The 25,893-nt window shown below is 43.6% G+C and overlaps 2 protein-coding genes across 2 annotated transcripts in view; one reads left to right on the forward strand and one right to left on the reverse strand.

The window, feature by feature from the left end:
- The window catches only part of LOC129853712 (septin-2-like), a 42,009-nt gene extending 20,126 nt beyond the window's left edge, over nt 1-21,883 (reverse strand). Inside the window, exons 1-7 of the mRNA XM_055920056.1 lie at nt 21,655-21,883; nt 13,784-13,835; nt 13,290-13,389; nt 12,936-13,022; nt 12,069-12,192; nt 10,464-10,598; nt 10,180-10,297 (exon numbers count right to left, since the gene is read on the reverse strand). Of these exons, the coding sequence (XP_055776031.1) occupies nt 10,180-10,297; nt 10,464-10,598; nt 12,069-12,192; nt 12,936-13,022; nt 13,290-13,389; nt 13,784-13,810 (591 nt within the window). The 5' untranslated portion in view covers nt 13,811-13,835; nt 21,655-21,883. The remainder of the gene's footprint in view (nt 1-10,179; nt 10,298-10,463; nt 10,599-12,068; nt 12,193-12,935; nt 13,023-13,289; nt 13,390-13,783; nt 13,836-21,654) is intronic.
- Nucleotides 21,884-22,810: 927 nt separating this feature from the next.
- On the forward strand, nt 22,811-24,573 carry LOC129853714 (claudin-4-like). The gene has a single exon (XM_055920058.1). It carries the CDS (start codon nt 23,047-23,049, stop codon nt 23,698-23,700), a length of 654 nt encoding a protein of 217 aa, XP_055776033.1. The 5' UTR covers nt 22,811-23,046; the 3' UTR covers nt 23,701-24,573.
- The last annotated feature ends 1,320 nt before the right edge of the window (nt 24,574-25,893 follow it).

The following is a 25,893-nucleotide window of genomic DNA, read 5'->3' on the forward strand; positions in this document are numbered from 1 at the left end:
ACAACTGTATTCACATAGGCTGTTTGTAATAGCTGAATTACCCTTGTAGACTCTATTCCTTGCAAAAATGGCCTTGCTTTAGTGTGTATGGCACTGTCCATTGTGCTGATACTGTGCAGATGGGCTACAGATTTTGCGCCAACCTGTCACTTCAAAAGCACTCAATGGTCTCAGAGTCTCGGCATTTGAACTTTATGTTTATTGTGATATAGCATGATAAGCAGAATTCAATATGATTCCAATGGAAGAACCCCCAAAAATTGTGCCCCCTCACTGATTTCAACTGCCCCCTTAGTCACTTTAGGCCTATCCTGGCACCGGGTCTGTCTGCTTGGCTTGGTCTACCATTTTTGGATTAAATATGTATGCTCTTAATCTTAAACATTTTCATGGTGACAGCACTTCAAACAACGGCGCCAAGAAAAGTTAAGACCCCCCCAGGATCCCTGTAGGGCTGTAGTCGAGCTAGTTCACACCGTAGCAGCAGGGCTGAGAGGACTGAGGATTCATGGGGGAGTCGACAGGAGCGAGACAATGACGGGAAAGCTGTGACAGCACCACAGGCTGTGGCCTGGGTGAAATATGGCAGCTGCATGGCCAAACTGCCTTCCGTGAGAACAGGAGTGGACGGGGGAGAGAGAAGGGGAGAGGGCTAAACAATTGGTTGTCCCCTGGCTCAGTGCAAGAATAGAACTTCTCCTGAGCTCTCTAGCCCTCTCTGACCTCTTCCTCCCTTCAAACTACAGAGGCCATGTACTGTCTCAGAGTACTAAACTTCTAGTAGCGGTTGCAGTCAAATACCCAACTCAAGTGCTACTATACAGATACAGCAGGTTAGTGAGTACTAGCACTACATGCCAAAGCGGTGACACAACTCACTCAAGATAATTTAAAACCCATTGCTGAATAAACATTTGTATTCTCTTTTTCATATATCCGTCTAGAAATGCTAAATGTCCATTATAGCTGATATGCCAGAATTCTGTAATCTCATTTTATTTCAGTAGAATTGTCCTAGACAGGATTCAGTCTAAACCAGCTCCTGTATAAAGTCTGATCAGATAGCGAAGCAGTAGTGAGGTGGTTTATGAGTAAAGCCCCCCAGGGGCGAGCCAGGACGGCTCATAGGGCCTATTTTCAGCTCATATAGCCTATTTCCTGTTTCTGTTGCATGATGTACAAGTACACCCCCTGGACAGGACACTAGTCTATCACAGGCCTATCACAAGGCCTTGCTGAGTGCCAAGCAAAGACGCATCAGGTCACATTTTTACAGCCTTTGGTATGACTCAGCCAGGGTTTGAACTCACAACCTTCCAAGCTGAGGTCAGACACTCTAACCACAAGGCCACTGAGTTGCAGTGTCACTGACACAGAGGATAATCTCTCCAATATATTCTGCTCAGGGCTACTACCGTCCGTGATCGGGAGTCCCAAAGGGCAGCGCACAATTGACCCAGTGTTGTCCAGGTTAGGGGAGGGTTTGGCAGTGTGGGCTTTACTTGGCTCATCGCGCTCTAGCGACTCCTTGTGGCGGGCCTAGCACCTGCAGGCTGACCTCGTCGTCAGGTGAACGGTGTTTCCTCCGACACATTGGACAGGTTTCCTGGTTAAGCGGGCGGGTGTTAAGAAGGGCGGTTTGGCGGGTCATGTATCGGAGGGCGCATGACTGGACCTTAACCTCCCGAGCCCGTTGGGGAGTTGCAGTGATGAGATGAAATTGGGCAGAAAAAGGGGTAAATATAAGGTCCTACAGTTGACAGTGCATGTCAGAGCAAAAACCAAGCCACGAGGTCGAAGGAATTGTCCATAGAGCTACAAGACAGGATTGTTTTGAGGCACAGATCTGGGGAAGGGAACCAAAACATTTCTGCAGCATTCAAGGTCCCCAAGAACACACTGACCTCCATCATTCTTAAATGGAAGAAGTTAGGAACCGCAAAGACTCTTCCTAGAGCTGGCCGCCCAGCAAAACTGAGCAATCGAGGAAGAAGGGCCTTGGTCAGAAAGGTGACCAAGATCCGATGGTCACTCTAACAGAGCTCCAGAGTTCCTCTGTGGAGATGAGAGAACCTTCCAGAAGGTCAACCATCTCTGCAGCACTCCACCAATCAGGCCTTTATGACAGAGTGGCCAGATGGAAGCCACTCCTCAGTAAAAGGCACATGACAACCCGCATGGAGTTTGTCAAAAGGCACCTAAAGGACTCTCAGACCATGAGGAACAAGATTCCCTGGTCTGATGAAACCAAGATTGAACTCTTTGGCCTGAATGCCAAGCATCACGTCTTGAGAGAAACCAGGCACTGCTCATCACCTGGCCAGTACCATCCCTACGATGAAGCATGGTGGTGGCAGAATCATGCTGTGGGGATGTTTTCAGCGGCAGGGACTGGGAGACTAGTCAGGATCGAGGGAAAGATGAACTGAACAAAGTACAGAGAGATCCTTGATGAAAACCTGCTCCAGAGCGCTCAGGACCTCAGACTGGGGTGAAGGTTCACTTTCCAACAGGACAACAACCCTAAGAACACAGCCAAGACAACGCATGAGTGGCTTCGGGACAAGTCTCTGAATGTCCTTGAGTGGCAGCCAGAGCCTGGACTTGAACCCGATCAAACATCTCTGGAGAGACCTGAAAATAGCTGTGCAGCAACGCTCCCTATCCAACCTGACAGAGCTTGAAAGGATCTGCAGAGAAGAATGGGAGAAACTCCCAAAATACAGGTGTGCCTTATGTAAATGTGACATTTCAGTTTTTTTATTTGTAATAAATTTGCTAAAATATCTAAAAACCTGTTTTTGCTTTGTCATTATGGGGTAGTGTGTGTAGATTGATGAGGGAAATAACAATTTAATCAATTTTAGAATAAGGCTGTAACGTCACAAAATCCGAATGCACTGTAAGCCAATATAATAGCCTCCACTATCCAATTGGATAGCCGTTGACGAGAGAGGGGCCCACTCTTGCAGGGGGGCGCCCAAGACACGAAGAGTTGGTCACTCTTACAGCATGCTCTCGAGCTATTCAAGTAGATGCGCAAAGCGCGTACTGGGCAGAAATTGTGGAGACGCCCTTCTTCCGTAGGAAGGGAAGGGTGGTGGGTGGAAAACCACAAGCTCTAAGGTGAGACAATTGCCGCTGACCTTAGGTATAAAGGTGGGATTGGGTACCAAAGTTACATTGGATAACCCTGGGTTGAACTGTAGGCACGAATGGTGTACTTCAGGTGCAGCTCACTCACCGCTTTGTGGATGTAAGGGCAACTAGCCCTTAGAAGGAGAGATATTTCAACTTCATGCTTTCCAGCGGGTCAAAAGGTTGCTGAGAAATCACCTCAAGCACAATAGATAGATCCCAAGATGCGGCTAAAGGCTGGGAGACGGCGTAAGCGACGTGCTCCCTTCATGAAACGACATAAGAGGGTGTTTCCCTATTGTGTTGTTGTTGAAGCCTATGTGACAGGCAGAGATAGCGGCTAGATAGACCTTAACAGCGGGGAACGCCTTCCCTCTGTCCAAAACAGGGGTGTCAAACTCAATCACCGCACAGGCAATATTGAAAAAACACAACTAATTCACAGGCAGACATAGCCTATATGTTTGCTTTTAGAAAAATATGTGCATACAACTGCGACTCAAACTGCCCATTGTTTTATATAAAAAATATGGCACTTTATAATGTCCACTTATAAACGCACATACTGTAGGATGCTGTATATTGCATTTTAACATAAATAAAACAAGAGATAAATCATATTTGTCCAGCCTTTCCTGCTATCTTTGCAGATATAAATAATATGCTGCGACCTAATCAAAAACTATTTAAGAACTGCCTATAACAAAAACGTAGGTAGGTTCACTAGGTTGTTGTAACAATAACATTTCAACTTAAAACATGTTTTTCATTTTTCGCGCTGCATGGATCACTGGTGCGGTTGAATGCAGCAATACTGTATGGTGCGCTCAAAATGTCTTGCAGTTGATTAGCCAGCCTAGGCTACTACTCAAATGTTGCTGTAATAGGCCTACATGTATTCCATTTGCATGGTGTTTTGATGCTGTAAAGCACATTGCATTGCATTCCATGTCTGAAATGTGCTGTTTAAATAAATCTTGATTAGATTTTTTGCCTTAATGGACAGGGGCTTGTCCCAGTTAAGTTTGGCTTCCGCCATGCATGTAGGGACCGTTAAGGAGGAATTGTTTCACCGGGATGGCACGAGAGGGGAGTTTCCTCCCGTCGAACCAGTCCCTTTCAGCGCAGCAACCCCCCACAGGTCGATACCGAGCCTGGTCGCTGCCCGTTTAGATGTTGATAAGCCCAACATTTTCGTTGGGTGCTGATGCTGCACCGAGGGCAGAATAGGGCTTGGAGCCGTGGGCTTGAGATTTCTCCGCCTCAATGATTTTGAGTATTTCTTCCTCATCGATATCGAGGTTCTCATCCTTCTTGCCCGCTGTTTCGTTTTGATACAGTGAATCAAGGGCCCCATATTAATTAGCTTCCTCCAAGGAGCGAAGGGTTTGTGGATTAGCCTCATTGCCCAAAGGCTGTGAGGGCGAAGAGTCTTGTTTGGAGGTTGCTCTTCGCACTCGCTGATGAAGGCAGTTTGCAGGCAGTGCCCTACAATGCTTGCAGAACTCGGGGTTAGCGAGTGATGCTGTAGTGTGCTCAAAATCCAAGCAGTCGATACACATGGGGTGTGTATCCTTGCCTGCTATCATCCCCTCGCATGGGCCCGTGTGCCGGTGCTGAGGAGCGGGCAGGAGGCCTGCTAAGTTCTCACTGTGTAGGGGTAGCAGGCTCCATGGCTGCGAGAAATACTATTCCTCGAGCAAAGTGTGAGCTAGCTAGCATTCACCTCATGGTTAACAGCCTAGCTAGTTAGCACACTGCTAGCCGAAGAATGAGCATGCTATCTTTGTCTCTCAACGAACCATGCGTGTCTCTCGACCGTCGAGCTGTGAAGCTAGGGCGGTCAGTCTGGTCAACACGGTCCGTGAGTGTGTTGTGCTAAACGTGAAAAAAGAGCCAGCAATTCTACCCTTGCAGGTAGAAAAACAAGTTTAGTGTAGCTAGACTTGCGGCGAGTTACACTGGTTAGCTAAGCTTTGCGGTGACAGCTAGCCCTTAGCTAAAGCCTTGAGGCGAGGGCTAACCAAGTCTCAATAATTAGCCATGTGACGTTAGCTAAACAGACTTTGCTGATAGCTACTTTAGTGAGGAAAACTGTACTTACTATGACTGAGATATGTGGTTGTCCCACCTAGCTACAGTATCTTAAGACGAATGCACTAACTGTAAGTTGCTCTGGATAAGAGCGTCTGCTAAATTACTAAAATAGAAATGTAATCGACAGGAGCTGAGGTCCTATGTTCGGCAGTGTTAACCTCATGGTTTGCCTGACAGTTCAGTAGAAAGACCATCTATTCGTGCTGAGAGCTTTTAGTGAGCGCAGTCACTACCTCAAGGAAGAAATGCGAGAATGACCAGTTGGCGAGCGAATGGTTCCCTTTATTGAGGAGAGCGACTCACCCCATTCGCCACTCGACCTGTCTGTCTTCAACAGACACTGTGTAATTGAATTCTTCGAGCTTGTGACCCGCCCTAAGGCATATCCCATAAATGACACATCGAAACAAGTATTAGAAATAGAACTGGCATTACAAAGAATAAATTAGGGGGAAGGAGAGAGCGGGGGGAGAGAAAAAGCAGGGAGACCAAAGGAACAAAGTAAGAGGGGAGAGAAGGAGAGAATAAAAGAAAGGAATGGCGAGAGAGAACGAGAGCAAGGTTTGTTCAAAGGTTGATATTGCGCAGGGCTACGTCTTGTCGGGCTGCGTCTTGTCGGCGGAATAGTCTTGACCCATTGCAGGAAACGTATATTGTTCTTTACAAGCTCTTTCCCCCTAATAATACAGAGATCGTAGGACTGGGGATGAAGGGAGGGCAACACATTTAGCTGACGGACAAACAACGTAAAAATGGTGAGAAAGTGGCCAGTGAAAAACAAATAAACAAATAAATATCAGGGGGAAAACACTCTAGTCATTAATCATTCTACAGCCGAGGGCTTTTTCTGGTAGCTTCTTGGCTGCTGCTTCTCTGACCTCAATAGAAAGACTGGTACTCAACTACCCTAGTATGGCAGGGGAGGGGTATTGTACTACCCTAGTCTAACAGGGGTGACACAGACTCAGATTTTTTATGTCAAACAAAAACCAATGATTGCAAAGTTAAACAAACCATACATCTCTGCACAAGGACTACGTTTAACAATTTCCACAGAAAATTTTACAAAAACACATTTACTTGAAGAACAATGCAGATGGAAACTTTGGTAACAGAATGATGGCATAAACAGTACAGACCGTAATTCTGTTACCAAACCTTGCATCTGCACTGTTCTTCAAGTAAATGTGTTTTTGTAAAAAAAAAATGTGGAAATTGTTAAGTTACTGTGGAATTGACCAGGGGAGGGGCACCCAACTGCCCTAGTCTGGCAAGGGACTGGTACTCAACTACGGTGCTCGGCAGGGCCCACAGAAGCACGTACTGTATATATAATTACTTATCTGATTAAACTGGGAAACAAACATAGTGCAAAGGACAACAAGTAAACCCAAGATGAGTAAATCATCAGATTGTATACTTTCTCTTGTAGATGAACATGCAGTTAGAGTAGAGTTACAGAGAGTTACAAAGAGACTTTAAGCATCACAACATTACCTTGGCCGGAAGATTCAAGACAAAGAGCCAATAACTTTCAGCATCCAGGAGACTGATTGGGAAAATTTGTATTTTTTTTCCATAGAAAAATAAATGTAATTGATGCCTAGCGATGGGTAAGATTGACATGCTACAACTATGGGTACAACCGGAGTTTATATATAAATGCGTGGAATATTTCAATTTTGGAGAATCTCATAAATTATAAAATGGGTTAAAGTTATGTATAGTAACCCTAGGTGTAAAATAGTACATAACGGCTACTTCTCAGATTTAAAGTACCAGTCAAAAGTTTGGACACACCCACTCACTAAAGGTTTTTTCTTAATTTTTACTATTTTCTACATTGTAGAATAATAGTGAAGACATCAAAACTATGATATAACAGATACGGAATTATGTAGAAACCAAAAATGTGTTAAATCAAAATATATTTTATATTTGAGATTCTTCAAAGTAGCCACCCTTTGCTTTGACAGCTTTGCACACTCTTGGATTTCTCTCAACCAGCTTCATGAGGTAGTCACCTGGAATGCATTTCAATTAACAGGTGTGTCTTGTTAAAAGTTAATTTGTGGAATTTATTTCCTTCTTAATGCATTTGAGCCAATCAGTTGTGTTATGAAAAGTCTCTCTTTTTTTTACCTTTATTTAATTAGGCAAGTCAGTTAAGAACAAATTGTTATTTACAATGACGGCCTACACCGACCAAACCCGGACGACGCTGGGCCAATTGTGCGCCGCCCTATGGGACTCCCAATCACGGCCGGATGTGATACAGCCTGGTAGGGGTGGTATACAGAAGATAGCCCTATTTGGTAAAAGACCAAGTCCATATTACGGCAGGAACAACTCAAATAATTAAAGAGAAATGACAGTCCATTATTACTTTAAGACATGAAGGTCAGTCAATGCAAAACATTTCAAGAACCTGTCACATTATTTTAAATGATGAAGCTTATGTAGTTCCCCAGAACAGTTGAGCCAGTCATGTGTTTGTTTGTAAATAGCACAACGGGAGAAAGCGGAAGCAGCTCCAGCTGTGTATTGACAGGGGTCGCATTTTATATTGAAAGTCAAGTGAATTTTTTGCTTCAATAGAGTGATCAGGGACGTGCAACTATAGTTTTCCTTCACAGAAAATACATTAGTGCAACACATTCGGCAACTCATTTTCATCAAATGACCACAGAAGTGCAACACTATTTAGCTGGCAGCCACACAAGTAAATTAACTTACAATGAAAAATCCCGTTTTTGGGGCAAAAACTATGCTAAAACTAAAGCTAGCAGCCTTCATGGAAATTCACAATTACTTGTGCTAATTTGGTTAGTATTCTCGTAATAGACGCCCAATGGGCTTTTCCCCCGTTTTTTTTGTGCCCCCTTGTGATCTAAGCTGGTGGGGAATTAATACATTTTGTTGGCGGTGGAGCAGCAGGGGTTTGTGTGTATAGACCTGTGTTTTTGTAAAACTGTATGTGAGTTTGAGATGAGTTAGCGTGCACATCTGTGTAGGCTATCCATTCTGTTTATCCTAATTGCTTGTTAACTGACAGTTGTTATGGGAACGCTAAGTGGACCATGGGAACTTATGCGACAGAGTTTTTAGACAGTTGAACAGGGTGTGCAATTTGTCCCTCGCTCACCACATTCCATCCCCTCTGACAGTCAGGACACTCACCCTATACAGATAATTTCGCTACATCCGCAATAACATCTGCTAAAAAACGTGTATTTGATTTGATTTTGGTAAAAAGCAAAAAATATAAGACTGTTTAAGGAAAAATTGTGTGTGTGTTTTTACTAATCTGTAACATCAGCACTTTACACAACCAGACTGTGTGAGTCTTCAACAAAGCTGCTTCACAGTGACTGAGTCTGCAGTCACACATACATATACTCACACTCCTGTAGAACCAGCTCTGTCTAGACCTGGGCCTCCAACAAAGCAGCTGTACAGTGACTGAGTCTGCTACCCTCCACTGGAGCCCAGGTAGGAGAGCTGTTCCCGGCCTGAGTGCCAGGCATGCCCCACTCCGGCCCCATACATGCCAGAGCAGAGGCCTCCCCACTGGGGGAAAAGACCGCTGTTTCTGGGGTCTGAAAGAAGGGCTGGTGGGTGGTCTGGGACTGAACATACAATACTAGCTGGGACTGTATCTGACTGTTCTGGCAAGTACAGGGGTTAGTGAGGGGAGGGGGGAGTGTCTCCAGCTGCTAGGTAAGCAAACAAAGTTGTTAAAGTATAGCTAACGAGACCGCTCAAGCAAAACGAAGTGGGTAGTGGGCAGGAGTTAGACAATAAGATATTCACTAGTGATTATATTGGATGGATGTTACACACACAAGTGCACACACACATGCAAGCCCTGTCCGGATCTGGTTGCTATCCCTCCCACCAGAGAGAAAAAAGCACCGTTGAAACATTTTAAACAAACTGACTCAAACACAAGAATCAAAAGTGGAGGGAGTAGATTAGATACGAGGAGGATGAGGGGAGATGGAGTGATATCACAGAAGCAGGAAATCCTATTTACACAGCCTCATTCTCCTCTGCCTAGCGTGGGCTATATCAGCTTAACAAACCTCTCATGGTGTGTGTGATGTCAGACCAGATATCAGGAAACCAGAAGCATGCAGGTCTGCTCCAATAGGAAGCATCTGGAAGGAAGGGACACTGACCAAGATATGTGTGCTCTCTCTCCCTCTTTTAAATTTGTATTTATTTTTCCTTTATTTAACTAGGCACGTCAGTTAAGAACAAATTCTTATTTACAATGACGGCCTAGGAACAGTGGGTTAACTGCCTTGTTCAGGGGCAGAACAGCAGATATTTACCTTGTCAGCTAGGGGATTCTATCTAGCAACCTTTCGTTTACTGGCCCAACGCTCTAACCACTAGGCTACCTGCTGCCCCCTTTTCTCTCTCCCCCTCTCTTTCTCTTCTCTCCATCTCTCTCTGCACTTCTAAATAAGCCTGCTATTGTCCAGCAGCAATCAAGCTGCATCATTAAAAATGTACACACCCCCACACAGACACACACAATCACGGATGTTCGACTTGCATAGTTGCCTCTGGGCCACTGTGCCAGTGTGCTGATAAGAATCTAATTTCTATTATTATTGTATAATCTACTTTCTAATGACAGTGCCATATGGCTCAGGACACAAACAACACAGAACAGCTACTGATGCTAATGCAGCCCTCAACATTCTGGCAACAACCTCATCACTAATTCCATTGGTTCCATCGTGATCTCAGTGAGGGGCAATGCTATGTTTTTACACCTGTGTAAAAAATAAATACCTAGGGGAATGAGGGAAAACGCTTGAATGTCTGACATGCTTGTCGCACTGCTTGTGTAGGTGTGTGTGTGTGTGTGTGTGTGTGTGTGTGTGTGTGTGTGTGTGTGTGTGTGTGTGAGTGTGTGCGTGCCCCACTCACCCTCTTCTTAAGGCGGTCTCTTTCTTTCAGTGTGAGTGTGTCAGCCTTAGCGATGACAGGGACGATGTTGACCTTGCTGTGGATGGCCTTCATAAACTCCACATCCAGAGGCTTCAGACTGGACAGGGACAGGTAGAAATACAAACAATAGATAAATAATAGTAGCTAAATAAAAAGTATGAAGTGATTATGTTCCCCTTGCCTAGCCTAAATGGTGGTATGAACTAGAAGTAGCTGTGTGTGTGTGTGTGTGTGTGTGTGTGTGTGTGTGTGTTCGTTCTTACCCGTGTCCAAAGGGAGAGATGAAGTAGAAGCAGCAGTGGACTCGGTTGTCTACGATGTGTCTGCGGTTCAGGCCACTCTCGTCATGAAGGTAACGCTCAAACTGGTTATCAATGTACTGGATGATGGTCTTAAAGCTGAGGACATACAGGACAGAACACACACACATCACACAAAAAACAACCAGAGACACGGTCTGCACTAGAAAACCACCTCCAGAAAAATAGATTGTGGGATTTTGGAGCCTAGGGAGTATATGTACTGTATATATATATATATTCACGAAAGGGGATGCATCTCAAAAGCCTAAACTGGCTATATCTCCTCACCTCTTCTATCTCATCTGCACCAATTTGAAAACCAGGGATAAGAGAAAGAAAATACCAGAAAAGGAAGCTGTTTCATTGTATTGAGATGCAGCCTATCATCTCATAGACCAACATGGCGAAAAGGAGACCAGAAAAGGAAGCTGTTTCAGAGTATTGAGATGCAGCCTATCATCTCATAGACCAACATGGCGAAAAGGAGACCAGAAAAGGAAGCTGTTTCAGAGTATTGAGATGCAGCCTATCATCTCATAGACCAACATGGCGAAAAGGAGACCAGAAAAGGAAGCTGTTTCAGAGTATTGAGATGCAGCCTATCATCTCTGAGAGACCAACATGGAGAAAAGGAGACCAGAAAAGGAAGCTGTTTCAGAGTATTGAGATGCAGCCTATCATCTCTGCCATCTGACCTGCTTTCTCTGATGATTTCCTACAGGGCCAGTAGGCGTGGTAACATGTTCATTAGCAGGGCGCCTACAGCTTCCCTCCCAGCCAGAACAAAAATCAACACAAAGTCTGCATCCCAAATGGCACCCTATTCCGTGTATAGAGCACTATTCTGGTCAAAAGTAGTGCACTATATAGGAAATTGGGTGCCATTTGGGATGCAGTTTACCTCTGACCTATATTCACCTCACCCTATTGGACCCAGGTAGTGTTGTGGTCCATTCCATAGCAACTCCAGATAACTCAGGCCACTACTGTGAAAAAATGCCTTGACTAATTCTGAGAGGAATGGAAATGGAATTGAAATAGAATGATCCCAACTCTGGATGTAAGCATATCCTTAACACCTGTTAATGGGGAAGCAGATAGCCTTGCTGTTAACATCGTAACCGAAAGGTTGCTGGTTCAAATCCCCGAGCTGACTAGGTAAAAAAAAACTGTTGACGTGCCCTTAAGCAAGACACTTAATTGCCCTAATTGCTCCTGTAAGTTGCTCTGGATAAGAGTGTGCTAAATGACTAAAATGTCAAATGTAAATGTACTGTTGTCCCTTCGTTTTTACCAACACCACTTAGAGCTGCTAACCTGCTCTATTGCACTCAGCCTAGCGCTTAGATCACTACCAGTTGTCACCAACCTCGAGTTGTACATCAAACCAACAGGCACAAACACAGGTATGTCAGGACAATCAAAAAGAAATGGAGCTGAGAGGAGGGGGGGAAGAGAGAGGGAGGAGGGGAAGGGAGAGAGCCCACACAGCAGCTGATGGGGGCAAGGGCACAGGAAGAATAACTGCTCCTGCCATCATCAACCATTGTACACACACACACACACCAGTCCTGGCTGTTGATGGCATCTCCGTATCCGGGGGTGTCGACCACAGTAAGACGGAGCTTCACTCCTCTCTCTTCAATCTCCACCGTACTGGCTTCTATCTGCACCGTCCGCTCAATCTTCTCTACAGAGGAGACAAAAGGAAATACATTTTCATTGTGTGTAACACACTAGGTTACGTTTAGAGGGATCCCGGGGGACACAGCTTAATAATAACTAGTTTCATTACTTTTCACATCAAAGTTTCTGTTCCATGTGACTTTAGAGCTTAAATAACAAAGTCTGCATAAGCCAAGCGTCTGGACACAATATCCTTATGCAGATCTTCAGGCACTGGACAGGTGTAAGCAGTATGGCAGAAGTTGCTTCTATAAGCCATCACCATATTGCTTTCACCTATCCTATCCCTTCAGAACTACAAACACAAAAGTGGTAGGAGCTGGAGGTGCTTTTTCAGACTGGCCAATAATCTAAATCATAAAGAGGGGATGGGCCTTTTCAAGACTAATACAAAATAAACATTCTTAACATTCCACTCCAGGCAATACAATGCTGGAGACCTTTCTCTGTTATTACAGTGTGTGTGTATGTATGCGCTGTCTGGTCTGAGAGCAGAACTCATTCCTCCTTGCTTATTGTCTGTCTGTCTGTCTGTCTCTGTCTGTCTGTCTGTCTGTCTGTCTGTCTGTCTGTCTGTCTGTCTGTCTGTCTGTCTGTCTGTCTGTCTGTCTGTCTGTCTGTCTGTCTGTCTGTCTGTCTGTCTGTCTGTCTGTCTGTCTGTCTGTCTGTCTGTCTGTCTGTCTGTCTGTCTGTCTGTCTGTCTGTCTGTCTGTCTGTCTGTCTGTCTGTCTGTCTGTCTGTGTTCACCTGCGGCCCCAGGGATGTATCTCTCTGGGTAGAGGTCTGTCAGAAACAGGCTGTTGATCAGCGTAGACTTGCCCAAACCAGACTCTCCTGCAGGAGGAATACAGACCAGGCATAGTACTCTAGGATCTATACATATCTACAAGGTTACTGTAGTGCACTACTTTTGGCCAGGGCTCTGGTCAAAAGTAGTGCACTATATAGGGAAAAGGGCGCCATTTGGGACACAACCCTCAACTAGACAGCATTCAACTAGACAGCATCCTGGCACAAAATAACTTCTGTGTAGGTGTAGGTAAGCTTCTCTTGAATTCTCCTGAATTTAATCAAAATAGTTGTGTAATAAGTCATACTCACCAACGACCATGAGGGTGAACTCAAATCCCTTCTTCACGGACTTCCTGTGTACCTGGTTGGGCAGGTTGGCAAAACCCACATATCCCGCCGCCTCAGGGAACTGACAAACACAAACACATGGTTATAGAGGTAATGTACAGTATTATATAACTATATAGGATTAGCATAAGAAGAGGGGTCTTGAATTGTTTCTCTCCCTCCCTCTCTCTCTTTCCACTCTGACATTCTTCATCTCCAGTGTTTAGGAGATGTGTGTGTGAGATGGTCTGTGGTAATTGAGATTAAATGGATGAGAGAATCCCAAAAGCAATAAAGCTGCCGATGAAACGGAAGCATTTATACAGGATGTCCTCTGGGCTAGGATGATCGCTCTCTGTGTGCTCTGTATATGCGCCCCCAATGTGTGTGTGTGTGTGTGTGTGTGTGTGTGTGTGTGTGTGTGTGTGTGTGTGTGTGTGTGTGTGTGTGTGTTGAAGTGGTAAGGTCACACTCACCTTCCCTTTCTCTCCAGACTGAGACATGGTCACTGTTGCTGGTCACCTAAACCTGCAACCAGAAACAAGACATCAGATAAGTCACAATGTAACATAAGCCTGGGTGCTAGTCTGTTTCTGCTTTACTAAACTTGTTGTCTTCTTGGAAAGGCAACAATGTACATTAGCATTGTTGTAAGCAGTAGACTGGCATCCAGGCTGTCTCACCATCTCATAGACAACAACTGTATAATCACTCACCACCAAGCCTGCAGTCACAACTCCTACTACAGTACTACCATTAATTTGCAGTAGTCACTATCATTGGCATTCTGAATAATAATAATGACACTGACAGCATCCTCACTAGGGCACTTTAAGACTGCACTGACATCCAGTCACTCACAGCCAACCCCATTAAATCTGTATCACAGTCAGTGGATGGAGCAGAAACAAGGTGGGCATCAAGTTGATTCCCAGACCTCCGGTAAGGGCCTGGTTTGTTTAGTTAGGCTCCTGCTGACCTACTCAATGGTACTACTCAGATGACAGAGTAATGAGCCTGAATGATAAATTATCACATAATGGCCACCAACTGGTTCCCTGCGCTGCCTAAACCCCCCCCCCCCCTCCATTTGATCACTAATGCATTGGGCACTGACTGACAGGTCGTGTGCGATAAGGCGAAAGCGGGGAGAGATGGCGAGCGCAGCCAGAGACGACTGAACCCTGTTATGTAACTTTATTAGAAAAACAAACAAAAGAAACTTAACAAAATCAGTTTGAGGGGTGCCCCGTATCTGACACTTGAATATTGTCTGGCAACAATTAAAGAGTGATGAAGACTGATTTATTCTACATGGTGCCAGGACCTCCTATCTCCGCAGCAGGCGACGTGGCCAGATATCCCTCTCTGTTTCATCGAGCTCTCAGGAGAACAATGGCTGTTTATCACCCAGGTTCCTGAGGCCTTTCATCTTTCCACGTTCCTGAGGCCTTTCGGATCACCACTCGCTGGGGTAGGAGAGGAAACAAGCACCGGCCCGACCTCGGTCCCGCTGGCACGCAATCACACACACCACCAGGAGCTTAAGCACAGAGGTGGTTAGCTTGTGATATGGACCTTAGCAAGCAGGACAAAGCAGGCTAGCGCAGGGTGAGATTCGGCTGAGTGGGGAATTATGCATCCGAGTGATATCCTACATTTAATTCACAGCAATATTATTATTAATGTCACGTTCCTAACCTTATTTCCTTTGTTCAGTCTTGTTTAGTTGGTCAGGACGTGAGCTGGGTGGGCATTCTATGTTATGTGTTTCTATGTTGGGTTTATTGTTTGGCCTAATATGGTTCTCAATTAGAGGCAGGTGTTTGTCATTGTCTCTGATTGGGAACCATATTAAGGTTGACTGTTTTCACTGTTTGTTTGTGGGTGATTGTTGCCGTATCTGTGTTTGTTCGCCTCACGGTACTGTTTTCGTTCGTTTGTTCACGTCGTTTATTGTTTTGTATTTTGTCAAGTGTTTTTCGTCTTTGTTTAAATATTAAAGTATGCATTCAAACCACGCTGCGCTTTGGTCCGATCCTTGCTCCTCCTCAGACGAGGAGGATTACGACGAGCGTTACAATTAATCTGTTACCTAGCTCTACATTCTAGGGGCCATCATACTGTACAGGTTACAAAGCAATTATTGAATATGCAAAAGCAATTTTTGTGATATGTTTTATGTCTGTATTTAAACAAGCTATTTTATACGCAACTAAATAAGTATCCCCTACACACACACACACACACACACACACACACACACACGTTTAATTCCTGGGCGGTCTCTGTGGGAAACAGCAGTAGATTAATTAAGTTGTTCCATTATCACTTCGGTAATATCACAAAGGCAACACTATGGGGGATACAGGAAGGCGGCAATAATACCCACTTAATAAGAGAAAGGGGGATATTTAGTCAGTTGCACAACTGGATGCATTCAACCAAATGTGTCTCCGCGTTTAACCCAACCCCTCTGAATCAGAGAGGTACAGGGGGCTGCCTTAATCAACATCCACGTCATCGGTGCACGGGGAGCAGTTGTTACTAGGGGTTAACTGTCTTGATCAAGGGCAGACCTTTTGGTTAACGTCCCAACGCTCTTAATCGCTAGGCTACCTGACCGGATTCTGTAAGCTGTTACGAACTCACACACCCACACACAAACACAATCAGAATGCCCGACCTGAGTGAGATTAAACGGTTTGGCAAAGAAGGAAAAATGCCACCTTAGTTAAGCCAAAGTCCTGGCATGTGAGGTCTACACTTGATTTATTAGCTGGATTAAAGCCATGAGGGGCTGTGCTAGGAGTAAAGCTATTCACTTCCCCTCTACCACACAGAAACTTAAAACAAAAGCATTTACACCATACAGAATTATTTAGACCTATAACCAAATCTATATTTGTTATTATTATTTTGAATTATTTTAAACTTAATTGGTTAATAAGAACCTCTTCAAGAAATGGCAGCTAAAGTCCACCCTGATCTGAGCTATGCTATGACTCGGTAGTGAATTGATAAACTGAAATACCATGATAAAAGATAAAGTTGGCAGACACATGTATACACATACCAATACCTATACACATACACACACACAGAGGTTGGTTTGAGTCTCAACTGTAATAAATTGGTCCTTTGGGGGTTGGGAGGTGATGGTGAGCAACAATAATAAAGCTGTTATACTATGTTTCAGGAGCTCTCTACAGTCTGAGCCATAAATTTAAAAAAACACAACAATGGGCAGAATGAGAAGGCCTTTCAAGCAGACGGAAACCAGCAGGGCCACTCCTAATACACACTTTAGAAAAAGCACAGGATGGCCCTTTTATGATGGGGACAGAAAGGGAAATAGCCAAGCAACATAAAGGTTGGATGGCAAGTGATGTGATGGGGGGGGGGGGGTTACATACGATACAGTTACATATCAAAATATTATTTTGACAATATCACAATATTATTTTTGCACTAGTTGGTTGTACCTGCCCTAAAACTCCAGTAGTTTTCCTTCATAGTTTGTTCTCCATCTTCTTTTTAAATAGGGAACCAATTTGTTTTTAGCACTTAATTCCACGACTGATCAAAACTCGTTTTCTCATGGCTCTCCCTCTGCAGCAGACATGGTGAGTAATGTTTGGAACATTGAATCGCAATAAAATCACAGTATCGAATTGCAATACATATCGTATTGGCACCTAAGTATCATGATATCATATCGTGAGGTCCCTGGCAATTCCCAGCCTTATTGACAAGGTAAGAAAACGTTCTCATAATAAGCTTCACTATTCACAAAGGCCTAGCTACTGTATGACTAGCATGGGATGATCACAAGGTTAAATGGCAGAGCAATATCAATACAATGTCACGTTTTACTATCTGTTCATTCTGTGACATCATAAAGCTATGCTCTCCTACAATGCATAAACATCTCAATACTGACACAACTCAATGATGCGTAGGCCTTTAGTATCTGGGCAATTCCACCGTAATGGATCTCTGGTTTTTCACTTTAAAATGTATGTCAAACAAAAACCAATGATTGCAAAGTTAAATAAACCATACAACTCTATGCAAAAGGACTACTTTTAACAATTTCCACGGACATTTTGACAAAAAACTCATCTGAAGAACTGTGCAAAGTTTGGTAACAGAATGTGCTATTTGGGCCGCCATTCTCTTACCAAACTTTGCATCTGCACTGTTCTTCAAGTACTTGTGTTTTTGTCATATTATCTGTGGAAATTGTTAAAAGCAGTTGGATGATTTGTTTATTTTTTAAATCATTGGTTTTTGTTTGACATAAATTTTAAAGGGTAAGGAAGGAAGCATGAGTTTTTAACTCACCAAAGTAAGTGTGGTCCAAGACTTAGTAACTTAGTTGTAGTCACGATTATGTTATGATTATTATGTTATCATAATTATGTTAAGTTATGTTTTAGCGTTTTTACATTTATTAACTTATTTCTGGAAATCTTCTGAACTACCCACAATGCACTATTTCTCAACATCATATGGAGAACCGGTGCTACCTAGCTATGTTCCAGCTGGCTAACATTTGCTACTAGCCATGCTAGCATGTAATTACATTCCAAACTAAGTATTGTGGGCTATTATGTACATCCACGAAGAAGAAACCATATAAATTCATGTGAAAAACTGCATCTCCTCTTCTCCCGTGCGTTTGTTAGTGGTAGTCGAGCGAGTGAGTGTTGTAGTAGTTTTCTGTCATTAGTAGCTTGTGCAATAATACCCACATACTGCAGTAATACCCACAAGGACGGGGTTACGACTCATTTGTGGGCCAAAAACGAGAAGCTAGTTTTGAAGTGGGACTGGTTTGTCCGGTTGAAGTGAGCGGATTGGAGTATGGGAACCATGCGCACGTCTACTGTATGTTGTGCTCATTTCACTCTGGAGGACTTCGATGGCTTAGTATAACCAGTGAAAGCCAGGATTCGGAATGAGACTGACTGAAACCAGGTGCTGTGCCGAGCTTGAACGTGAAGCCTGCAACCTCTATTTCCTACCGAATTACGTGAAGCCTGCAACCTCTATTTCCTACCGACCTATGTGAAGCCTGCAACCTCTATTTCCTACCGACCTACGTGAAGCCTGCAACCTCTATTTCCTACCGACCTACGTGAAGCCTGCAACCTCTATTTCCTACCGCCCTACCGGTACATTGCGAGTGTCAGCAGTGATGGAGATAAACCGGATAAATTCAACGTGGCTTTACCTCACTATATCGCTATTGGATTAACTGACTCTCCCTCTGCCGGTGAAATGGCCTCTCCCTCTGAAGGCCCCTCCTTCGCTCTTCTTTGACTTCGGTAGCTAACTCAGCCGTCAATCGGCAATTCTCCGATTGGCTTGCTGACTAAGATAACTGCATATACCGGTAACATTGTTTGATAACTGGTTAACTATTACTGGTCTGTTCAACCTCTCTTTCGTATCGTCTGAGATTCCTAAAAATTGGAACGCGGCCGCGGTCATCCCCCTCTTTAAAGGGGGAGACACTCTAGACCCAAACTGTTACAGACCTATATCCATCCTGCCCTGACTTTCTAAAGTCTTCAAAAGCCAGGTGAATAAACAGATCACCGACCATCTCGAATCCCACCGTACCTTCTCTGCTATCAATCCACATTGTATATAGATTCTCTTTTTTTCTACCATGTTATTGACTTGTTTATTGTTTACTCCATGTGTAACTCTGTGTTGTTGTCTGTTCACACTGCTATGCTTTATCTTGGCCAGGTCGCAGTTGCAAATGATAACTTGTTCTCAACTAGCCTACCTGGTTAAATAAAGGTGAAATAAAAATAAAATAAAAAATCCGATTTCTGAGCTGGTCACGGGTGTACCTTAGCCACGCTCAAGGTCCTAAACAATATCATAACCACCATCGATAAAAAACAGTACTGTGCAGCCGTCTTCATCGACCTGGCCAAGGCTTTCAACTCTGTCAATCACCACATTCTTATCGGCAGACTCAACAGCCTTGGTTTTTCTAATGACTGCCTCGCCTGGTTCACTAACTACTTCTCAGATAGAGTTCAGTGTGTCAAATTGGAGGGCCTGTTGTCCGGACCTCTGGCAGTCTCTATGGGGGTGCCACAGGGTTCAATTCTCGGGCCGACTCTTTTTTTCTGTATATTTCAATGTCACTCTTGCTGCGGGTGATTCTTTGATCCACCTCTACGCAGACGACACCATACTGTAAACATCTAGCCCTTCTTTGGACACTGTGTTAACAAACCTCCAAACGAGTTTCGATGACATACAACACAACTTCCGTGGCCTCCAACTGCTCTTAAATGCAAGTAAAACTAAATGCATGCTCTTCAACCGATCGCTGCCCGCACCCGCCCGCCCAGCATCACTACTCTGGACGGTTCTGACTTAGAATATGTGGACAACTATAAATACCTAGGTGTCTGGCTAGACTGTAAACTCTCCTTCCAGACTCATATTAAGCATCTATTAATCCAAAATTAAATCTAGAATCGGCTTCCTATTTCGCAAACAAAGCCTCCTTCACTCATGCTGCTAAACATACTCTCGTAAAACTGACTATCCTGCCGATCCTTGACCTCGGCGATGTAATTTACAAAATAGCCTCCAACACTCTACTCGGCAAATTGGATGCAGTCTATCATAGTGCCATCAGTTTTGTCACCAAAGCCCCATATACTACCCACCATTGCAACTTGTACGCTCTCGTTGGCTGGTCCTCGCTACATATTCTCCGCCAAACCCACTGGCTCCAGGTCACCTATAAGTCTTTGCTAGGTAAAGCTCCGCCTTATCTCAACTCACTGGTCACCATAGCAACACCCATCCGTAGCATGTGCTCCAACAGGTATATTTCACTGGTCATCCACAAAGTCAACACCTCATTTGGCCGCCTTTCCTTCCAGTTCTCTGCTGCCAATGACTGGAAAGAAATTCCAAAAATCACTGAAGTTGGAGACATATCTCCCTCACTAACATCAAGCATTGGCTGTCAGAGCAGCTTACCAATCGCTGCAGCTGTACACAGCCCATCTGTAAATAGCCCATCCAACCTGCTACCTACCTCATCCCCATATTTGTTTTTTCTGCTCTTTTGCACACCAGTATTTCTACTTGCACATCCTCATCTGCACATCTATCACTCTAGTGTTAATTGCACAATTGTAATTACTTCGCCACTATGGCGTATTTATTGGGGCGGCAGGGTAGCCTAGTGGTTAGTGAGTTGGACTAGTAACAGAAAGGTTGCAAGTTCAAATCCCCGAGCTGACAAGATACAAATCTGTCATTCTGCCCCTCAACAGGCAGTTAATTGAAAATAAGAATGTGTTCTTAACTGACTTGCCTAGTAAAATAAAAAGATGGCGTTATGTATTTCGAAAAAACACTGGTTTACTTTAATGAGTTAGGTGTTGAATGCACTCACATAGTGCTAACGTAACATTAGCATGCTTGTTGGCTAGCAACTTTGCGAGCTGATTTGTAAGAATAAATTGATAGTATTTGCTTGTAAATTCGCTGAATAGTCATGAGTGAAAACAATTTGGTTTAATTTAAAATGATACAATTAAAGTTATTTCTGCCTAGGAAATAGGCTGACTCGTCAGGTCCTCCATATTAAGTCAAACTCTGCAAATGTTTTTTACTGTGTGACTTCGTCATTCTTCGGAATTCTGATCAGTTTTATGTAATAACAACAAACAAAAAAAGTGAGGTGTAACTTTGCATTGGGACTTTTGATGTGTATTATAATGTAAAACCTGTGATACGTTTTTGCTACCTACCCTTTAAAGTGAAAAATCAGACTCTCAAAATGGAATTGCCCCTATTCACAATGCATTGTCAATGTTGTCACAAGTGAAGTTTTGTATTATGATTTTGTATTTTTCAATGTTCCTTCCTTGAATGAGAAGTTGGGATATTTGTAATGTAGCGGAAATGTTTTGGCCTTGTGTTGTCTACTACAGTTTTGACGTCCACACCCAGTTTGGGAAAGATTGACATTTTGCAAACACACCAGACCCTATGAACTATTTAACGGCCAAATGAATAGGAATATGTTTGGCATAATTGCATAGACTGTATATGGAAACATTGTATCTTATCTTAAATAGGAAACAGGCCTATAAATTAAACTTGCGAAACACTATGAAACTATTGGTTTCATGTCAAACTTTAGCATGCAACAGTTTTTCCTCATGTGACTGGTGTCATGGTGCCAAACTTCAACTATCTGTAACGCTAATCTCACTCAAGACGCTCAATCCCTTTTCATCAGACTCATTCGGGTAGACAAACATTAATATACGACCGTTTGATACCTTACCTGTGTGTAATTTTTGAAATGGAAATAAACATAAGTATTTTCCCCTCTTCTTTCTATCCCAGGACAGGAAAGAGATTTCAGAAATCTCTCAATTGTTCCGCCCCATGATGTCCGTTTGTCACGGGTGGGAGTCAGTGCCACTGGGTCCATTGCGGCTCAAACTATGGTGGAAGTGCAACAATTGGTAGCCTATAGGTAGGTAACGTCCAAAATGGCAGCCATGCTCTCAGTTTCTGCACAAGGCGGTTATCGTTGTTGATGGATGATGACGTCAGATTTTGATGTCTTGACACGCTTTGGTCGTTACGGAGGAGGAAACATTCCTTCTCCTAGCCTGGCCTACTCGCTTTAGCCTTGCAACAGTAACAATGTAACAAGCCTTGTCTAAATGGCAACTTTATTTTGATGTCAATGCAAACTTAGTAAAAATAAAAAATTGAGTCGGGGAGAGAGTGCATGGGGTGGATGCATTTTCCCAATAAAATATATTTCAATAAATGTTCTATGGTAGCCTAGATGTATTTTATAGCCTAACCTACCATAAAAAAAACATTTGTAACGTAACTGTTACACCTGCTTACAACTGTGTTGCAATAACTTGCAAACCGCAAGCTTTCACAGCATTGGGCAATCCAAACTGCCCTGAATGGGGCCATTACATAGGCTGTGTTTTTTTGGGGGGGGGGGGGGCTATTATTACAATGTTACAATATTCAACTAAATAAAATAACATTGAATGTGATTCTAATAGGCTATAAATGTTGCAGGTCTGGGTAGAGCCATATACAGTATCCTCTGGGTACAACCAATTCATTGCTTGTGCTTAAATTCTACCGAGTTTCCTTTAAAAAGTATACCATTTAATTATTGTGTAGCCCTAGACAAGACTATTCCAGTAATAATCAATTTAGTTAGAACAGGTTTTATTACAGCCTACGGTCAATTGGTCTTCCACGTGTCCTTTGCGTTTGTTCCCAAACCTATATTTAACCAAATAACATACTTAACCATTTTCGGAATAACAGTAAACACACACAAAGCGCTCCTCTGGCTTTGTTCATTCTCATCCAATTTCCCTGCCTCCTCATTGGGGCTAAGAGGATGAGGTGACTTCTGATTGGGTGAAAGTTTTCATCTGGCTTTAGCCCTTGTGGAGTCGCCCACACCCCACTCAAAATATATCCGTGGTCCAGCCGCTCTATGCTACCAGTTGTTTTTACAGCCAGTCAGTAACATACTGACTAAAAATAAATCCGTTTGTAGACTATTTGTAGCAGCTTCCTAACTAAAGATCATATATCCTAAAGCGCAGCATCCAGATTGAGACGGGTTGGTAAACACAGAGGAGGACAAATATATATATTTTTTTTAATCCGTTAAAAAGGAGCGAAGATGGTGTCCGCTGGACTGGAGATCCTTGGACTGGGACTGTGCGTCATTGGTTCACTCCTGGTGATGGTCGTTTGCGGGCTGCCCATGTGGAAGGTGACGGCGTTCATCGAGGCCAACATTGTGGTGGCTCAGACCATCTGGGATGGGCTCTGGATGTCCTGTGTGGTGCAGAGCACGGGCCAGATGCAGTGCAAGGTGCACGACTCGGTCCTTGCGCTCGGCCACGACCTGCAGGCGGCGCGAGCCCTGACCGTCATCTCATGTGTGTTTGGCGTGCTGGGGCTAATGGTGGTGATCGCCGGGGCGCAGTGTACCAACTGCATCAATGACGAGAACGTCAAAGCCCGGGTGGTGAACGCCGGAGGGGTTATCTACATAATCAGTGGCTTGTTTGTTCTAGTCCCTCTCTGCTGGATGGCCAACAACATAATCTCGGATTTCTACAACCCACAGGTGCCCCCGTCCAAGAAGAGGGAGATTGGGGCTGCGCTCTACATCGGTTGGGCGGCCACTGCGCTCCTGCTGATCGGGGGCGCGCTACTCTGCTGCTCCTGTCCTTCTAACGGGAATTCGGGCTATTCGGCCAAATATGCCCCGACCAAACGGGCTACACCGAACGGGACCGTGGACTATGACAAAAGGAATTACGTGTAGCCCTGCGTCTCACCCTCATGATGGGGTGGCTAGGCTGTGCTTAAATGTGGTCTGTGGTTTTTTGAAAAACTATTTTGAAAAACGTTTTTTTGCACCTGCAGTTTACTCTGAACTTTGAAATCAATGAAAGCGTCATTCCCTTTTGTAAAACTGACTTTAAACTAAACACAATATTGGAGAACATATTCATTCATCCTTTTTTTGCAAACAAGAAAATAAACGTTTGGAGACTATGGGTATAGCCTAAAATGATAGCCAATGACAAAAAGGAGCGTCTTTGTTTTAGGTACAGTATTGTTTTAAATGTCCTAGGCTATATTTTCTATAATTGCTCATCATCTTTTGCATTTAGAAATGTTTACCAGAATTAGTTTTTCTAAATTAAGTTTTAATGACAATATATCTACTGTCTTTTTACTTCAGTGTAGGCTACAGTGACTTCAGAGTGGTTGCACTCCAAACCACTTAAAAGGTTTTTGGACAATGGATTTTTGCTGCATGAGACTGTGGGAAGATCGACAAAAACATGTTGGCCTATTTTTCAAACCAATACACAACTCAGGCATTCTTACATTTGTCTATAACAGCGGGAAATCACATATATTACACAAATTAGGACCATAGATTTAGATGTCAAATATAGGATGTCCACAACACCTGTTCTGGAGTCTAAATTATTTTAAGATAAAACAAAACATTTAGCAAACTTGTGTTTTATATATGTACATATTGTGGCAGATGTGTTTCTTGTCATAGATTTTTAGGAATACACTGCTGTTTTACTGACTGGTTTTGATGTAAAGATCCATTATGTATTTGATGCAATATTCTTCTTTCCGTTGTTACACTGACATTAAACGGATATTGTTTAAAGTATTTGTTTACGTGTTTCATTTAAACTAATCGAAATGTAGTTGAATTAATAGAATAAGGTACCAAAACATCAGAACATGTAGTTTGTAAATCCTTAATATTATTTCTGGTTGGGCCTGCACGCAATGCGTCGTGTTCCCACCGTGGTTCCCCAAACCCCAGCCTGGCGGTTGTAAACCCCCACAGCAGGAGAAAGTACTTTGGTGAACTATAAATCCAGATGACAATACCTATTCAGCTAGAGTGGGGCTCTGCTGTTCAGCACACAATACTCCCCAACCCCACCCCCCTTTCAGCCAGCTCTCCCTCTACCCACCGCGCTGTTTAGCAGGCGTGTAAATTGAAGCTCTGGAGAATGTGCTGGAAACGTCTTCCTGCATGTCTGTCTTTCGACCACTATCGCTCTTTCCTGCCAATGGGTGAGTTTGGTTGTGTAGGCCGGATTGTGATTGTGTGGTTTAAGAGTGGTTGATTGGGGTGGCAAAACAACTTTCCTGGTGGGATTAATATCACCAGACTTCATCAAAGCATTTGGAAATACAGACATTGCCATCCTAAAAGAAACATGGTATAGAGGAGATGGACCCACTGGTTGCGCTATAGGTTATAGAGAGCTGGTAGTCCCATCCACTAAACGACCAAGTGTGAAACTGGGAAGAGACTCAGGGGGTATGTTAATTTGGTATAGAGCAGACCTAACCCACTCTATTAAATTCATCAAAACAGGAACATTTTACCTCTGGCTACAAATTAATAAGGAAATGATCTCAGGAGAGAAACATTTCCTCATGTGTGCAACCTATATCCCCCCAAAAGAATCCCAATACTTTAACAATGACAGCTTCTCCATCCTAGAGGGTGATCTCAATCATTTCCAGGCCCAGGGACATGTACTAGTCTGTGGTGACCAACATGCCATAACTGGACAAGAACCTGACACTCTCAGCACACGACAAACCCTTACCTGGAGGTGACAGCATTCCCTCCCAAATATGCCCCCCTTGACACAACTATCCAAAAAAACAACAAAAACAGGTCACAACTCCTGCAGCTCTGTCACACACCTAAGAAAGAACTTGAGAAACCTATCCAACCGAAAGCATAGAGACCCAGAAAACCTGAGTCTATGCCTTCACTATGGTGAATCACTAAAACAATACAGAAATACACTATGGAAAAAGAAGGAACAGCACGTCAGAAATCAGCTCAATATAATTGAAGAATCCATAGAATCTAACCACTTCTGGGAAAATTGGAACACACTAAACAAACAACAACACAAATAGTTATCTATCCAAAACGGAGATGTATGTGATGAAC

The sequence above is a fragment of the Salvelinus fontinalis genome, chromosome 4 (assembly GCF_029448725.1).
Source record: "Salvelinus fontinalis isolate EN_2023a chromosome 4, ASM2944872v1, whole genome shotgun sequence".
NCBI classification, from domain to species: domain Eukaryota; kingdom Metazoa; phylum Chordata; class Actinopteri; order Salmoniformes; family Salmonidae; genus Salvelinus; species Salvelinus fontinalis.

Bases quoted from the DNA above. Each gene is read 5' to 3' on its own strand.
- LOC129853714 (XM_055920058.1), top strand. From the start codon at position 23,047: ATGGTGTCCGCTGGACTGGAGATCCTTGGACTGGGACTGTGCGTCATT.